This window comes from Nicotiana tomentosiformis, chromosome 9 (genome assembly GCF_000390325.3).
Source record: "Nicotiana tomentosiformis chromosome 9, ASM39032v3, whole genome shotgun sequence".
Classification (NCBI taxonomy): Eukaryota; Viridiplantae; Streptophyta; class Magnoliopsida; order Solanales; family Solanaceae; genus Nicotiana; species Nicotiana tomentosiformis.
In genome coordinates this window covers 104,749,836-104,767,745 of record NC_090820.1, presented here as the reverse complement: position 1 = coordinate 104,767,745, position 17,910 = coordinate 104,749,836, and the positions used below count along the sequence as shown (strand labels likewise).

The 17,910-nt window shown below is 36.7% G+C and overlaps 1 protein-coding gene across 1 annotated transcript; it reads right to left on the bottom strand.

The window, feature by feature from the left end:
- Positions 1 to 8,361: 8,361 nt before the first annotated feature.
- On the bottom strand, positions 8,362 to 16,754 carry LOC104102552 (uncharacterized). Its single transcript, XM_070186237.1, has 4 exons — positions 16,585 to 16,754; positions 16,276 to 16,488; positions 15,886 to 15,987; positions 8,362 to 8,599 (listed from the first exon to the last, which is right to left on the bottom strand). The coding sequence occupies exons 1-4, from the start codon at positions 16,627 to 16,629 to the stop codon at positions 8,516 to 8,518; spliced, it is 444 nt and encodes a 147-aa protein (XP_070042338.1). The 5' UTR covers positions 16,630 to 16,754; the 3' UTR covers positions 8,362 to 8,515.
- Between the last annotated feature and the right edge of the window lie 1,156 nt (positions 16,755 to 17,910).

Sequence of the window (17,910 nt, the reverse complement as noted above, 5' to 3'; positions counted from 1 at the left end):
GTATTACACTCTATAGGTATATGGAAATCATGGAATGATTGAGTTGTTATTTGTGAGGGATGTGGTACACACGGTGTAGGAATGTTCTCAGTTACGTCAAGGCGGGGTTACTTCATTGTGTGTTCTTTGTGCTATAATGGGACACATGTCGTTTGGCCCATTTAGGCAGTGCAATTCAGATTTGAGCAGGGTGGGTGACTCTCGAGAATTTTCCGGATTCATATATGGCTAGGATATGAGATTTACATTGGATGGTGTCGAGACTCGTGGTATTTCTATATCATTATGGATTCTACATTTCAGTATCAGGGAGGTAAAGGAAACAATTTTAGGTTCAGATAAGGTCTCTTCAGAGTGGGTGTCTCGGTTGTGGTACTTTTGGGGTACTTAAGAAGAATACATCGACTTATGGTCCTTTGGGTGGTGTGGTTTTATGCTAGGGTCTTGTGTGGTGAGTTTGGTTGAGGATCATGGAATTATGGCGAGGATAAGTATCAACTTGAAGGCAATTAAGAAGAAAGTCAGAGAATTAGGACAACTTGGTAATAGGTTGGACTAGCACGATAATGGATATGATCGGTTCTTTGGGTACTTGTGATGCAGTGAGTCTCTACTGGTGTTTTGGTTGAAATACTCTTGGGTTTGGCGACATGCATGGCTTGGTTAAGTGAAAATGGGTGTCTAAGAGTTCTCGATGATTTTTACCACGGCTTGAGACAGATATTTTCTACCGGCGTGAGGAGCATATTGAGTATTGTGGTTTTCTACTAGATGGGATCATGTGAAAGGTTCCTGGCCAATTGAGCATGTAGTTTCTTGTGACTCAGAGTTGATTGTGATATTCTCGTACTTTTCATATGATGGCATGATGGATGGGTGTGTTGTGTGGGATTGAGATTTGCGTGTACAAGGTCACGGTTCAGGTTTTAAGGGAAGGTCATGAGTTCTTAGGCAACATGGATGGTTCACATGTCTAGATGAATGTTATTAATACTTGGTATTGCATGAGAAGGGTGCGCATTTCATAAGGTACACTGCGTTCTGACTTACAGATGCTTCATTGATAGTGCGGTACTCGCGTGATTGATCGACTGCTGATATTCAGATTTTGCTATGTGGCGTGGAAGAATTATAGAATTATTTCGTGTTGGGATGATTATGTACGAGGAATGTGTTAGTTATTCGAGTGATGGAGTTGGGATCAGCTATGGTGATCCAGGTGTTCTATAAAGTTATAGCCTTGGAGTTCTTAGAAGTAGACTGTTTCCGGGTTATGAACTATGGAAGTGTGGCCAAAGTTAAATAGATGATGGTACATGCTATGGTTAGATCATTGTGAACTTTTGAGAGGGTTATTTATCTAATTATGGATGACCGGGGATGATTTGGGGGCCAATTGGTAGGCCTAATGAATATGTGTATCCTACACTGGGTCAAATTTGTTGGCTCGGAATTGTTAGTGTTAAGGGGTGTGTCATTCGGTTAGAGTTGAGCTTATTCGTGTTCTGATATGATCTATGTGTTACTCCTCTATGCTACGAAGGGTTGTAATTTGTTGGCTATATGCACACATGGTGTGGTTCTATTTGGGCCTTATAGCGGACCTCATGTGAATTGGTGATTGATGTGTAGAATGGTCATGCACCTTGGGTACTTGATTTCGAATTGCGCGTGGTTGTTGATTTTGATCATGGTGGACTGAGGTATTTCATACGGACCTGTATTTGGATGGGGTCACGCATTGCAGCTGGGTTATGTCGGGATATGATCCTTTGTGTTAGATTCGTGTGTTTTGGTCCTACGGTGTGATGGGTTCTTATCATTGCGTTGTGGTGGTACTTGTTGAATTTGTGGGACTGTTCTCTCATTTGAGTCATTTTCCATGATTGAGTACATTTGAATTGTTGCTTATTGGTGCACGGATAGCACGGTCGGTGGCTTAGGGTTGTATTGGTATGGCATGTCAACAGAATGGTTGTGTTTGATGGTATGGGGTCATTGGACCTAGAAGAGGTACTATCAGATTTGATTACAGTATGAATGGGGGAATAATATCGGAAGTCGGGTTAGGGTTTGGCTTTGGTTATTATCAGACGAGATAGGGCACCATGGCTTGTTGATCTGATAAGTGGTTATGATTTTCTATATATTTCATTCATCATCAGCAATGTACGAAGGTTTTAGAATGAGGTTTGCTTTGATATGAGGTTTATTACCGGTACCGGGTTTGTTTTATAACAGTTATTATGGTGAGAAATTATTGCTATGATTATCTCAGGTATGTGGCATATCATGTCATTCTGTCTTGGGTTATAGTTATGGCTTGATACAGCTTGTTCAGACATACCTAGCGGGTTAAAACCATGTCTAGGCTACATGCTTATCCTGTTAGGACCCACTGAGGTCATTTCTGCTACTGAGTTTTTTTCTTACATTGCAACTACATACTCAGTCATATGCATTCATTTGCATATCATATTTCAGTCTCTGTTACCATTTATTGATACATCACATTAATATATTTGGGCTGATTTTCAGGACATTGTGAGCCCGAGAGACTGGATAGATTGATGACTGAGTGAGGCCGAGGGCCAGATTGTGAGGATATTGATGGGATTGGGCTATACGCCGCAGCTGGTATTATTGATATATGAAGGGTCAGGCTGCACGTCGCAACATTATTTATGATTCATACCATGATTCACTTATTATAACGCTTGGGCTAAAATTGTCCATCCAGAGTCTATACATTCACAGTGAGCGCATGTACCTACTGAGTGCGAGTGTTGAGCGCGAGTGCCGAGTGATTGGGAAGATGGAGTGACTGTGAGGATGGATTGTCTGTGAGGACTGAGTGACTGTGAGGATTGAGTGATTGGGAGGATTAAGTGCATTGATACTCCGAGAATGTGCACATGGCTTTATCACCGCATTGCATTACAGTTGGCATGCATACTTGACATACATGCATAGAGATGCATTTCCTCATACAGTACGGTTTAGTGATTCTCTTGACATTCACATGCGCACTGACATGTAGGCATAGAGATGTACTTTCGTCATGCCATCTGATAGTGAGACTTCTTAACTGTTGTTGAAAGTATTTGGGAAAATCACAGTTTTCAAACCTACTCATAGTTTTTGTATTTTCGGTGAAAGATTTGGGATTTACTGTTATACTAGAAAAGTATGCTTATTTTTCCATAACTGTGAACGAGCTGAGTTATTTCTTGTACCATATTTAGTATATTGCTATGAAATGCTGCATGTTAGTGGAGTTGAACTCTGACCCTTGTCCCAACTCGTCACTACTTTCAACCTATGGTTAGGTTTGTTACTTATTGAGTACATGGGATAAGTTGTACTCATACTACACTTCTGCACCTTGCGTGCAGATATTTGATGTTGATGTTGTTGTGTACGGCAGGAGCTGGATTTGAAGATATTCCTGTGTTCCGATCATAGCTGCCTCTTAATCTTGGTAGCTTTAGAATTTTTAATCTGTCCATCTATATTTCAACAGATGATGTATTTATTTCATACAAGCTTTGTAAATTCTAAATCTTAGAAGCTCAATATTTGTACTACCAGTCCTTAGGAGTTCTTGTATAATAGTTCAGTTGTATCATAATTTCTTCTCTTAATGAATCTCATTTGGATTGGTTTATTGTTAACTGGCTTACCTAGCGGGTTGGGTTAGGTGCCATGACAGCTAGTTGGATTTTGGGTCGTGAAAATATGTCCGAGGGAAGGGGGGGATACTTATGCATTTTTCCTAAAACTATCTGTAACTGCTCCGCCCTTTAATATCTCACCTGCCTGTTATCCCCATTAATTGTGTTCTTCGAACATTACGCTAAGAATATATATCGGGGAATTATCAAATCCCGCTTTATTCGGGATTGACTGAATCTCCTTTTCTCTATACTTATTATGTATCTTCTCGAGAAATATTTCGTGTTGCTCAGAAATGATTATGGTACAAATGATACCGGTATTGATGATTATTGTACAAATGATACCGACACTAAATAACTCTCAACTCAATCCCGGGCTCATCTTTTCTGTGATCTTCTAATATTCTTGATACATATCGAGATTCAGTTCGTCCACATGGAGAGTCTATTTTTTACGATTACCATACAATCATTAGAACTTTAATAAGTTGGTCAATGAAATGAGTAAAAATTATATAAAATTAGGTTCAAATAATAACAAAAGGTGATTTCTTCTCATCAACTGAATTTTTGGTCTCGATATAACTAGTGTATATAATGTTCTAGTAGATATAGCACTACTTTTCACCACGCAGGTTTAGAGAAAACGAAATAAAGACTTCAGTGAAGTAGACATAAAAGAAAGCAAGACTTGGTAGACTTGTATTCTTGCACAAGTCTTTAGGGGGGTTGATTAGATGTTTATACTTACGGGATCATGTTGATGGAAACGTTTACAAGGAAAAGTCCTAATGGTGAAATGTTCGAGGGAGATCTTAACTTGAAGCAATGGCTGAGTTGTTCACTCCTAGAGGCAGTAATAGATGTTGTAGACGCGAACTTGTTAACTGTCACGACCCAAAATCTAACCATGGTCGTGATGGCGCCTATCGTGTTACAAGGCAAGCCTACTTCCCAAAATATTACTACTAAACCGATTATAAGAATTTAATAAAATATTTCAACATTTAAATTTTTTTTAAACTAAATCAACTCTAAATATAATATAGAAAAATACGGAAACGAGCCCCAAACATCGGGGTGTCACTAAGTCATGAGCATCTAAAACTATAAACTAAGATATATAAATTGTCTAACTGTCCAAAAGAAGAAATGACAAAAGGAGTAACAAGGTCCTGCGGATGCTAGCAGCTACTTTGCAATCTCCACAGATAGCCGGCCTGAACTCAACGATCGTCGCGCTCTAACTCACCTGTATCTGTACATAAAGTGCAGGGTGTAGTATGAGTTCAACCACCTCAGCAAGTAATAGAAATAACTAAGAAACTGAGTAGTAGTGACGAGCTAAGTAGAACAGTCCAATTATTTATTTTCACAACTTAAAAATAAACAGAAATAAACAGGTAAATTCCATCAACTCAATAAATGCTACAAAGAAATTAACGGGTAAAATGCAGCAACAGCAAAAAGCAATGAATCCTCATAGCAATGCCATTCTATCACTCAGCACTCGTCTCTCGGCACTCGCACTCATCACTCAATACTCAACACTCAATAGGTACTTGTGCTCACTGGGGGTATTTACAGTCTCCGGAGGAGCTCCCAAAGCCCAAGCACTAAGCACGGACAACTCACGTGCTGCATGGACAACTCACGTGCTATAATATCAATCGCTGGATCCGCACGGTCAACTCACGTGCTAAGCGGACAACTCACACGCTATGATATCAATACCTGGATCTGCACGGACAACTCACGTGCCTCAATCAAATACCTTACAACAGGCCCTCGGCCTCACTCAGTCATGTACCTCTCTAGCCTCACCATCATCAACAAATAAGGGAAACACAGGCCACGTCAAGTATCACCGCATATCAGCAAAATAATAGGGATTGAGGTAAATATGTACAATAATTTCTATGACTGAGTACAAATAATGTGTGCATGAATAAAGTCTAAGCATGATTTCTAACATGAAGGCTGGCAAGTTCAACAACAAGTAACTACATAAACACAAATGATCAACAAGTAACTACATAAACATAGATGATGGCCATGAGGCCTCACGGGACGGATCAAGTCTCAATTTCTCACGGTGCAAATCCACATGCCCATTACCTAGTATGGGTATCACCTCTAAACAATCACGTGATATCAAATCTCCGGGTTTATACTCTCAAAGCCAGAGTTAAAATTATTACTTACCTTAATAGCGAAAAATCCTACTCCGGGATGCCCTCGTCTCTGGACTCGGTGTCCAAAAGCTCCAAATCTAACCATAATTAGATTAATACCATCAACATAGGCTAACGAATCGAATTCCACAATAAAAACTATAAAATATGCCAAAAATCTAAAACCGGCCAAAACCTGGCCCTCGGGCCCATGTTTTGAAACTAGTCAACAATGGCATAATCAAAACCCGCGTCCTTTCTCGAGTCTAACCATATAAATTTTATCAAAATCGGACTCCGTTTGGTCCTTCAAATCCCTACCTAAAACTCTCCAAAACTCAAGCCCTAACTCCCTCAATTTCACTTTGAAATCATCAATCAAATCCCAAAAGCGAAGATGTATTCATGAAATATAACCAAAACCGAGTATAGAACACTTACCCCAATCCCTATGGAGAAAATCGCCTCCAAAATCGACCCAATCCGAGTTCCTTAACTCAAAATATGACCGAATGAACAAACCCTTATTTTATATATTTTTCTGTCAGTTATTCTGCCTCGTTTCTTATGCCAAACGATCCCTAAACTCACTTTTTATGCCTCCAATGGATTGCTTGTGAAATTCTAGCCACGTTAGGCTTTTGAATCACTCAATGTGACCTTATAATGAAGGAGATATGTTAGTTTCAATATTTACAAATAGTGTAGATTTTTAAATACGCCGTCAGTGGCAATTTCGTAATTAATCTGAAACATCTAGCAACCTAATTCTTAGTAAAATGACCATAAATTCCTCATACGATGTCCAAGTTCGATGATTCTATTTGCTACGGGTCCGTAATTATGATACGGATCTAATGCTTCAATCAAAAAAAGAAATCGGAGCTCATTTGTTCAATATGTTATCATTTATGCTTGAAGAAACGGCGTAGAAACATAAGAAAAATGATCTATCCGAAACTCACCTCCGAGGCCCTCGGGACCTCAACCAATAATTCCAACAAGTCATATATCACTACCCGAACTTAGTCGAACCTTTGGAACACTCAAACAATACCAAAACACCAAATCAACCTCGGATTCAAGCCTAAGAACTTCTAAACTTTCAGCTTTCGCCAATTCAAGCCTAATTCTACTACGGACCTCCAAATTATATTTCAGACGCACTCCTAAGCCTAAAATCACCCAACGAAGCTAATCGAATCATAAAAATCCAAATCTGAATTCGTTTACTCATAAGTCAACTTTCGGTTGACTTTTCTAACTCAACTTTCTAACTAAGAGACTAACTGTTCATTTCACTCCAAAATTACTCCGAACCCAAACCTACCAACTCGATACAACTCAACATAGCTGAACAACACATAAATAAGCAGAAATGGAAAAAACGGGTCTATAACTCTCAGAACGACAGGCCGGGTAGTTACATTTACACTTAACATATAATCACTTAAGGAAGAAGCTAGAATGTGTGGCATCGATCATGGAAGTGGCACTGGATTGTTGTGTTGAATCTCCCTCTAGTAGGATCGACATGAAAGATGTTGTAGGGATGCTACAGAAGATCAAGATTTAACTTCTTGGACATTGAGCAAGTTCTTAGAAACTTTTCTTCCAAATTACTTGTTTGTTGCCAAATGTTTGCTAAATTTTTGGGGTCATGTAAAGATTTTCTTCTGATTTTAGCACATGTGTTGTACATGATTATGTTTTAGTTAAGATATGCTAGTATCAGTGAGTACTATTCCCTCTTCAATATAATGAAATACTCCAAATAAGATTTATGGGGGTAAGAAAACTGCTCATTTTTAAGCATTGCTTTCTAAAGTAATTAACCACTTTCCATGTCAAATAACCATCTAGTATCTTTTTTGACAATGATGCCTAAGGTGGTTATAGGGGATCTTGAATTCATCAGTTTTCTTCGGTGCCTCAAGATCTTGTCAAAATCATTGCCAGGATGTAATTTAACTACAGATTGTAATTTTTCATGCTTCTTCAATATGGAATTGTCTCAGGCAGTCAAAACCACATATTCCTTTGTGGGGAAATATATGGAAAAAAATATAGTACCTTTTAAAATCTCTTGTTCTTTTTGGAGAGTTGTGTAGCACATATTGATGAAGTAGTTCTTAAGTCTGGTCAGGTGATTGTATCTATTGATGCTCTTGTTGTCTTAATCCTAGAGAAGAGAAAGTTAATCATGTGTTTCCCGAACCGCCGTGACCGCAAATAGCGGAGGTTTCTAACCTCCGCAAACTACAATTTTAACCTCCGCAATATCATGCGCGGAAATAGATTTTTATTTTTTAAATTTAATTTTTTTTTTGAGTGTAAGGATTGTAAACCCCCGCATCTTATGCGTACACCATCAGAATTTGTTCTTATTTCTTTTTGGGGGTTTTAACCCCATCTATTTTTAAATATATTATAGATTTGATATTTTATCATCAATATGCCTTTTCTTTTTCCCTAATATAAATTGAAATATTAATGCTTAAACCAAAATATTAAAATTAAAAAACATCAACATTTCATTAACCATGAAAAATTCTATGATAGAGTAGTATCATATGTCATCAAGCTAAATTAGAACATAGTTAATCATTCATATTAGTGAGCTATTACATTGTCCTAATATATCTACTTTAATTAAAATGGATCTCAATGGTTGTCACTGGGATTACTAGTGCCAGAAGAGCTTCTTGCATCCGTGGGTGAAACGGGTCCACTAGCTGCATCACTTGGCTGCACCAAAAAGTAAAAAAAAAAATACAACTATTAAGAGGAGTGTCAGGAAACAAGTCATTGAGGTGAAATATATATTGTCTACTTAAACTAACAAAAAAGATGAAGATAAAAAGTTAAAAGTGTCTTGGTTTTTAAATAGGTTCATAAAATTAATATACCCTCCATTGTTTCACCCAACAAACATCCCAAATTTGGACATTGATAAACGAGAGACACTTTCAAAGTTAGCATTCGATTAAGTGGACGCAGCTATCCCTGTGATTGACTTACAATACACCACGACGACGACGACGACAACATCAACTATCAGCAAAGCCTGTAGAAATTGGGGATTATTTCGTTTGGTGAACCATTTGTATTCCAATTACTCTATTGAACCAAATTCAATAACATGCTAAAAGCTCTTCTCTCGGCCTTATGAAGCTAAAAAGGCCTTCTTCTCAATCAGTAGCAATAATATGAGTCCCATATTCTACTTTTGGGGTACCCCTGTTCTAACTCCTTCTGGATCTGCTATAGCACAAAAACAAGGTCCCAAAGCAAATAACCAGGTCCTATCATGGATGTAAGGATTCAATGTTTTGCTATCTCAATTGTCACATCTTCACTATCAACAGAATAAAAAGAAACTTAGATGCCCCTGAGAAGTTATCTGGGTTTAATACAATAGGTCATAATCCAAGAATTAAATCTACGGAAAAGCAAACTGTTGCACATTGATCATTATTAACAACCAACACACCTTCTAAAGCATTCAAAATGAATTGTATTACCGTCGAGAATGTATGACAAAATTAGCACAGCGTAGTCAGTGCAACCAGTTACATAACTCCACAGAATACCAGAATTATCAACCTAAGAAAATAGGATACTCAACTTTAAAGAACCACAATCGATGTGGATATTCTAACTGGAGCAACTCATTCATTCTTATTAGACATGCACACATGAAGGAAGACATTAATTACATTGCGACCTTCCAGAATCATAAACATCATCACTAGTCTCTTATCATGATGATTCTTTTTCTTTTATAAAAACTTCCACCAAGATCAAAAGCAAGGGTATTTGAAGTGATCAATGTTGCATTTTTTCTCTAAAGGGTGTGAATGGGAAATGGAAGATGCACATTTTGGATTGCACCTCTCCATCTCACCATTCCTTTGTCTATAAATTTAGAGGCTTGGCCTCATTTTTAAAAAATGAAAAATCTAAAATCTTCTCCCCTCTTTTCTATACTGTTGTATTATTTTCTAAATAAACATAAGTGTCAAGTGTGATTTGCTCCGTTTGTTGAGTTCGCTGAAATTCTATAATTTAAAGTGCCGCTATCACAGAATAATTATTCCGTTCTATCGTGGGAGGAATTAATCCGTATACCTTGGGCAACAGTGAGGGGATTAAATTTTTTAAGGACACACTGTGAATTCAGTGGGCTCGTATTTAATTTTATTCTTCCTATGCATTTCTATTTCTCTTTTACTTTACATGATTTTCTGATTTTGAATATAGATTACCAACAATCTTAAGGAATTTATTTAATGGTCGATAGCAGAAAAGAAAAAGACTTGAAGTGGAAGTCAGTCTGTCAAATGACGAAGCAATTTATTTTGTTGCAAACAAACGAAGGGATTCAGAAAATTCAAATTCATCAAGGAAGAAACTTTAAGATAAGTTTCAGATTCTTTAAATCTTGAATGGTCATGGAATAGCAATGTTATGTATTTTCTTAATGCTTCTGGCAGTCCCTTCCCCCCATATCTTCAGTTGTCAAGAAGTGCCGAAAATACGAGGACGATCAAGTGTGCAAACTGATCGACTTGAATTTATGTTGGAAAACGCGAAAGCATTGAATTGACTCAGGCGTAGAGACAAGGAATATATTCCCTTGGTTTATTGAAAATTACATGATCATCAAATTGGAGTTTGATTTCCAGTATTTCCATTTAAGCGATTCATGTTTGTCATTTCGATTTTGTTGAATTGGTGCTTTCTTTCTCCAACATATATCTGAACATGTTGTCTATTGGAGTTTTCAAAATTGGGGTATGGATATTGGAGATCATAGTGATGGTTGGTAGTTATCCAATGAAAGGGTGCAAAAGAAAAGGTTGTGCCTAAAACCAAAAACGACTATGATTTTGACATGGGTCAAATTCAAAATAGTGAAGTAAGAAGAAAGTGGCCAAAATCAGGTTCTACTTTCTTAACCTTACCTATTACTTACTAAATTTCTATCCTTTACCTGATTTTTAGTGAAATTTATTTTCATAAATATTAGGATATATATGTATAATGTGATGATCTCATATTATAAATTGCTTACATGATTTGGAATAATGTGTTATTAAAGGTTAATTTTATTATTCCTTGACCAAATGAATAAGCATTTAATTTGGTAACATGCATAAATATTTGTGGATGGTTATTTTTCAAGGTTGTAAGCAAAAATTAGGCTTACGGTAATACTTGAAGTATCTTGAGATCATAAAATAATATATGTAAAGCTGAACATATATGTGTTTGATTAGAGAAAGAGATCACACTGGTTAAAGTGTTATAATGGTTTCGTTGGAAAACCATTTGGAAAGGGAATTAAAATTCTCGTGATTTTCTACACCCGTTATGGAGAATAAAATCTTTGTGATTTTCTACTCCTGCTTCGAGATTAAAATCTGCGTGATTTTTTACTCGTTCATTGGGATTAAAGTCTTCGTGACTTTCTACTCATTTGTCAGAAATTAAAGTCTAAATGACTTTATACCCGTTTTGGAGATTAAAATCTTAGTGATTTTCTACTCCAATTTGTTATTCGATTTGAAGATTAAAAACTTCACCGTATATTAAATTTGATTGCGTCACATATTACTCGGTTTGAAGATTATAAACTTCACCATTTATTACATCCGGTATCAGATACTACTTGGTTAGAAGATTAAAAACTTCACCGTTTATTAATTCTGATTGTGTCAGATTGGTTTGAAGATTAAAAACTTCACCATTAATTCTGGCTTTGTCGTGACACAAACAACAATTCTTGTAGTTAGCTATACAACTTAATAGGGGCGTCGAATATGAATCTCCTTTTGAAAAAATATGTTTGGAATATGGAATTATTCACCAAACGACAGCCCCTTTGTCATCGCAATCTAATAAAATTGCGGAAAGAAAGAATAGAACATTAAAGGAGATGATTAATGCCTTGTTAATAAGTTCGGGTTTACCCCCGAACTTGTGGGGGAAAAGTTATTCTTATAGCTAACCGAATACTCAGTCGAGTTCCCCTTTACAAGACGCAATCCTTTCCATATGAAAAATGAAATGGAAGGAAGACCAACTTAAATATTTTAAAGTGTGGGGGTGCTTAGCTAAAATGCAAGTTCCTAAACCGAAAAGTGTAAAGGTCGGACCGAAAATTATTGATTGTGGTTTCATAGGATATGCATCAAATAGTAAGGCATATTATTTTCTGGTTCATAAATCAAAAAATCCCGACATTCATATTAATACGGTAATCGAATCAGATAATGCTGAATTATTTGAGAATATTTATCCGTATAAAAAGGAATGTGAGTTGTCTAGTAAAATATCTAAGCGAATTCGGGAAGAAGAAAAGGAAAGTACACCTAATGAGGTGAATCCAGGACGTAGTAAACGTCAAAAGACAACTACTTTCTTTGGACCAAATTTTCTGACATTCTTGTTGGAAAGTGAGCTTCAAACATTTAAAGAAGCAATGTCTTGCTCGAAAGCACAATGTTAGAAAGAGGTAGTCAATAGTGAGATAGAACCCATATTAAGTAATCATACTTGGGAATTGGTTGATCTTCCTCCAGAAAATAAACTTTTGGGTTCTAAGTGGATTTTCAGAAGGAATATGAAAGCTGATGGTACTATTGACAAATATAAGGCAAGATTGATTACCAAAGGATTAAGACAACGAGAAGGCCTTGATTACTTTGACACATAATCACCCGTAACGAGAATTACATCTATTCGGATGGTAATAGCGTTAGCTACTGTGTATGGCCTTGAAATCCATCAGATGGACGTAAAAGACAGCCTTCTTAAATAGAGATTTGGAGGAAGAAATTTATATGGAACAACCTGAAGGGTTCGTAGTTCCTAGAAAATAAAGAAGGTGTGTCGACTTGTTAAGTCACTTTACGGACTAAAACAATGGCATGCGAAATTTGACTAGAAAAAGTTGTCAAATGGTTTTAAACTAGTGTATTTACATTAAGAATACTCTAAATTATGTAGTCATTATTTATTTATATATGGATTATATGTTGATAGAAAAGGCACATGAAACATGTGAAATGTGTGGGCATTTAGCTTATGCATAATAAAAGCTAATGCTAGACGGGATGTATATATTATCTAGAAGAATTAGATGATCTGATTCTTCGAACCCCACGAATCCTTAGGGATATTGATACGGTAGTCGATGAATTCATTACATGTTCAGTCTTAGTGATGACTAGTGATGAAACTATAAATTCGAAAGTTGTTTACGTGCCATTCCAGAAATAATTTGTTCTGTCTTGAACATTTATAATGTTTAGCTCTTTATGAAAGGGTGTCACCTGAAAAGCTGTGATTTTTCATGAAAAGTGCGTTTATATATTTTGTATAAACATGATCGTTCATGAACGAATGTATTAATACGTTGGTCTATAATGAGGTTAACCAACTGATGAACATGACCAAAATCCATTGCAAGTTGGATTTGTTTCATGAATGGAGGTGCTATAATTTGCATATCATATAGGCGTATGAATAAATAACATACAAATGCTTGAAAATGGCGGAGTGATTGATAAATGTGTTATATATTAAAAGGTTGTGGCCACAACTGATGCCAATCATTCCAGTTGTTGTTATAATACACTATTACTACATTAAGTGTAGTCAATAATTTGATATGCAATCGAAAGTCGAGACGTATTAGTCTACGACATAAGAAAGTTTGCATTGAACTTTCATGTCAATGAAACGAGTTTTGCGGTATTTGAAATATATTCCAAATTATGCTTTGCACTACAATAAGTATCCCGCGATAATATAGGGGTATAGTGATGCAAATTAGATCACCGGTTCAACAGATTCTAAACAGTCGGTGGAGAAGCGATGTCTTGGAAATCGTCCAAACAACTATGCATTGACCGCTCTACAGCGGGCCTTAGACAAGGCCGGTGAAGAAGCTGAATGGCTCCGGAATTTCTTGGAAGATATTCCATTTTGGCCCAAACCATTGGCACTGGCACCTATATGTATACATTGCGATAGTCAAGCGGCAATAAGCAGGGCAGGGAGCCTTATGTATAACGGAAAATCTCGTCACATTCGATGGAGACATAATACCGTTAGACAACTACTCTCTAGTGGTATTATCACGATTGACTACGTAAAGTCAAGAGATAACATATCGGATCCACTTACAAAAGGCCTATCTAGAGAGGCAGTTAAAAGATCATCAAAAAGAATGGGGCTAAGTCCTAGGACAAGTCATCATGGCGGTAACTCTACCTAGCAGACTGGAGATCCCAAGAGCTAGGTTCAAAGAGATCAAACAAAGTTATGAATGACGGTTCAACATTGTCAAATAACTCAACCCATTCTCGTGATGAAGACAATGTTCAGAAATCAAGGTAAAGTATTAAGGCTTTTTGATGAGTCAATAAAGCTTAAAGCTTTTTAATGATTTGCTAAGTCTGGCAGGATATGACCAGGTAGTGTGTCTATAGGATTACATGTTTAGAAATCACCTATGTGAGTATGAAGTGTAAGCCGCTTTAAGGGGAATGAAAGTAAAGGCCCATTCTCTAAGCACTCATGAAACCAGACGGTGTTCATGGCTGAAACGAACACACCCGTGAGAACGAAAGATGGTTAAGAATTGATTGTGTGACTTATGGTTGTCTAGGTATACACCAAAGCTCGACGGTTCAAAGATATCAAATCTACCGATTGACCGAGTATATCCAACATAAGTTCACTACGAAAAGTTCAAAGGGAAACCTACTTATCCAGATGCGATTAATCCTTATCTGCAAATCACACAGTATTTTCATGCATGTTGTTTTCCCATATGTCCATTCCCCATTCATGTGGGGGATTGTTGCGTTTTTTCTCTAAAGGGTGTGAATGGGAAATGGAAGATGCACCTTTTGGATTGTACCTCTCCATCTCACCATTCCTTTGTCTATAAATTTAGAGGCTTGGCCTCATTTTTAAAAAATAAAAAATCTGAAATCTTCTCCCCTCTTTTCTATACTGTTGCATTATTTTCTAAATAAACATAAGTGTCAAGTGTGATTTGCTCCGTTTGTTGAGTTCGCTGAAGTTGTATGATTTGAAGTGCCGCTATCACAGAATAGTTATTCCGTTCTATCCTGGGAGGAATTAATCCGTATACCTTGGGCAACAGTGAGGGGATTAAATTCCTTAAGGACACATTGTGAATTCAGTGGGCTCGGATTTAATTTTATTCTTCCTATGCATTTCTATTTCTCTTTTACTTTACATGATTTTCTGATTTTGAATATAGATTACCAATAATCAATATCACTCCCAAAACTCCATAGTCGCACTACTTATCACAGTTACTCTCAACACTTTATAAATGAAAAATAAAATTGCACAATAAACCAAAAATAAAAGAACTTAGCGTTTACCGTTGTAGGAGGAGAAGCAAAGATCCCAACAAATTATTCTGGTATTGATCCTTCCTTCATTATAATGTATGCTTTGAGAGTATTCAACAATTGATTGTACTTCCCTTGGCATCCAGAAGAAGAACATCCGGCATTATTACTCACAATTCTAATATTACCAAGACGAAGATTTGTCTCTCTGAAAGTATTACTTGGAGTAGCTCTTATTCCCAAACATCTTACCCTTCCATGATGCTCTTTGCCTAGCACCTTACCAACAACATCATTTGGAGAAATTTAAGACTCATCCACTGTATTTTCACTCACAGGTAGCTCAATTCTTTCCTAAACACTATGCACATAATAGAAATTCGAGCCAACATTATAAATCGAGCTGTTGGCAAAGTAAGGTAATCAAATACATGATTCTCTGCTTGCGCTCATTTGTTTAATCTTTCACACATCGTTATATCACCAAATGAGTCATGATAAATGCACAAATATCAGTAATACCCACTGATGAAGTATAATACAGAAGTTACACCAAAAAATGTAGAGATCTTCAGAATGTAAATCACTGCGTGGAAATCATTTGTATTTATAACAATCATGAATGTAACTTACACATATTTCTTTTGCCTCCTCATTCACATATGATCCATCTTTTTTAGTATGTGTAGCAGGATAAAGTTGTGCTCGTCCAGGCTTTCTCCCTGTCTCATCCATCTATGTATGAAAACAAAAATAAGTCAGAATAGTTTGACTAAAGTAAAATAAGTAGATATATAATCTAAAATTTAAATAGTAAAGTAAGATAAATGATGTGACATCTTTCGCCATTTCAGCCCTTCTTCTAGAATTAGGTTTGGAGCTACCGGTGTGTGGAACTGTTTGTTTCTTCCGATTTTCAGCATTTCTTTTACACATGTTCTAACAATAAGATACATTTTAGTCAATTATGTAAGTGAATAATCATATTTTTATGCATTTCAATGTGACTTTTTAGAAAAATACCTGAGTTTCTTCTTTATAATGGTAGTTCACAAAGAAAGTCCATTGATCGCGAGTAATACCTACTGGAACATTATCCATAATCTCATCTTTGGTTTTAAGTGGGTCTTCAAACTCATGCCACAACTTCTGCCTACTTGCAACCCACTTCTTTGCAATAGAGCGATAAACATGTTCTCGTGCAACTTCCTCAATGGTCATAAAATAGAAATGAGGCTTCAAAAATAAATTTTGGTTAGTTTATCTTTTATATACAAATATAAAGACCAAAGACAAAATAGAGATATAGTTAAAAAAATATAGAGATTATACCTTTATAATATTATTAAAGTAGTCGTTAAAGTGTGACTTAGGCATATCCGACGATTTATCAAAGCTAATTGGAAATATGGTACAGTTAGTTGCTAAAAAGCCACACACGCCTGCAAGAAGGCCTTGTGCTTCGCCAATCGGATCCAAGCAATCAAACTCCACCACAACACATTGTCACGACACAAAATCATACTAGTCGTGATGGCACCTAACCCAACCCGCTAGGTAAGTCAGTTAACCACTAACCAATTCCAATAACAATTAATAATGCAATTAAGTAAAGAAATTGTCTGAATCGGATACATTCCCCGAGAATTGGTAGTACAAATCATGAGCTTCTAAGAATAAAATTTACAAAGCTAAAATAAAATAAATACATTATCTGTTTGAAAAGTACATAAATAGAGTTTTACAGATCTAAAGCTACCACGAACAAGAGGCAGCTACAATCGGGACGTAGGTACATCTTCAATCCAGCTCCCATCGATCACAGTAACATCTACAGCCAACATCTGCACGCAAGGTGCAGAAGTGTGGTATGAGTACAACCGACCCCATGTACTCAATAAGTAACAAACTTAACCTTAGGTTTAAAGTAGTAATGAGCTAACAAAAAGGTCGGGTACAACCCCAATACTCCACCACAGTTCATAACAGCATAGTACAATAACAAAAGAGTATCTCGGAAATAAAAGGCTCAGTTCGTTAACAGTTCCAGAAAAATAGGTATTTCTTTTCAAGTATCTCAGTGAAAACCCAAATCTTTTACCGAAAAAGCCAAAGTACGAGTAAGTTTGAAAACTGTTATTTTTTTTTTCCAAAACTCCTTACAACAAATAGTAAGATGTTTCATTTTCAGATAGCATGAGAAAAGTACTTCTCTATGCCTACATGTCAAGATACAGGTAAAATAATAAATTTCCCCAAAATCGGGTAGCAGAAGGGAATGTATCTCAAGTACACATGTCAAATACAATGCATCTCAATGATGAGCTCATGTACTCACACTCTCAGAGTACTCAATCTCATTGTCTCGCATTCTCTCTCACTATGCTCAATGCTTAGTACACTCAACGTTGTACAATACCTACTGCGGCATGCAACCTGATCCAAGCGCTATATCGCTGCGGCGTGCAGCCCAATCCCATAAAATGTAATCAACATAACATGTTGCGGCGTGCAGCCCGATCCTAAAATATCACTATAACATGCTGCGACGTGCAGCCCGATCCCAAAATATCAATCTCACTCAGGCTCTTGGCCTCACTCAGTCATCAATCTCTCCAGTCTCACTCACGGGCTCACAATGTCATGAATCTAGCCTGA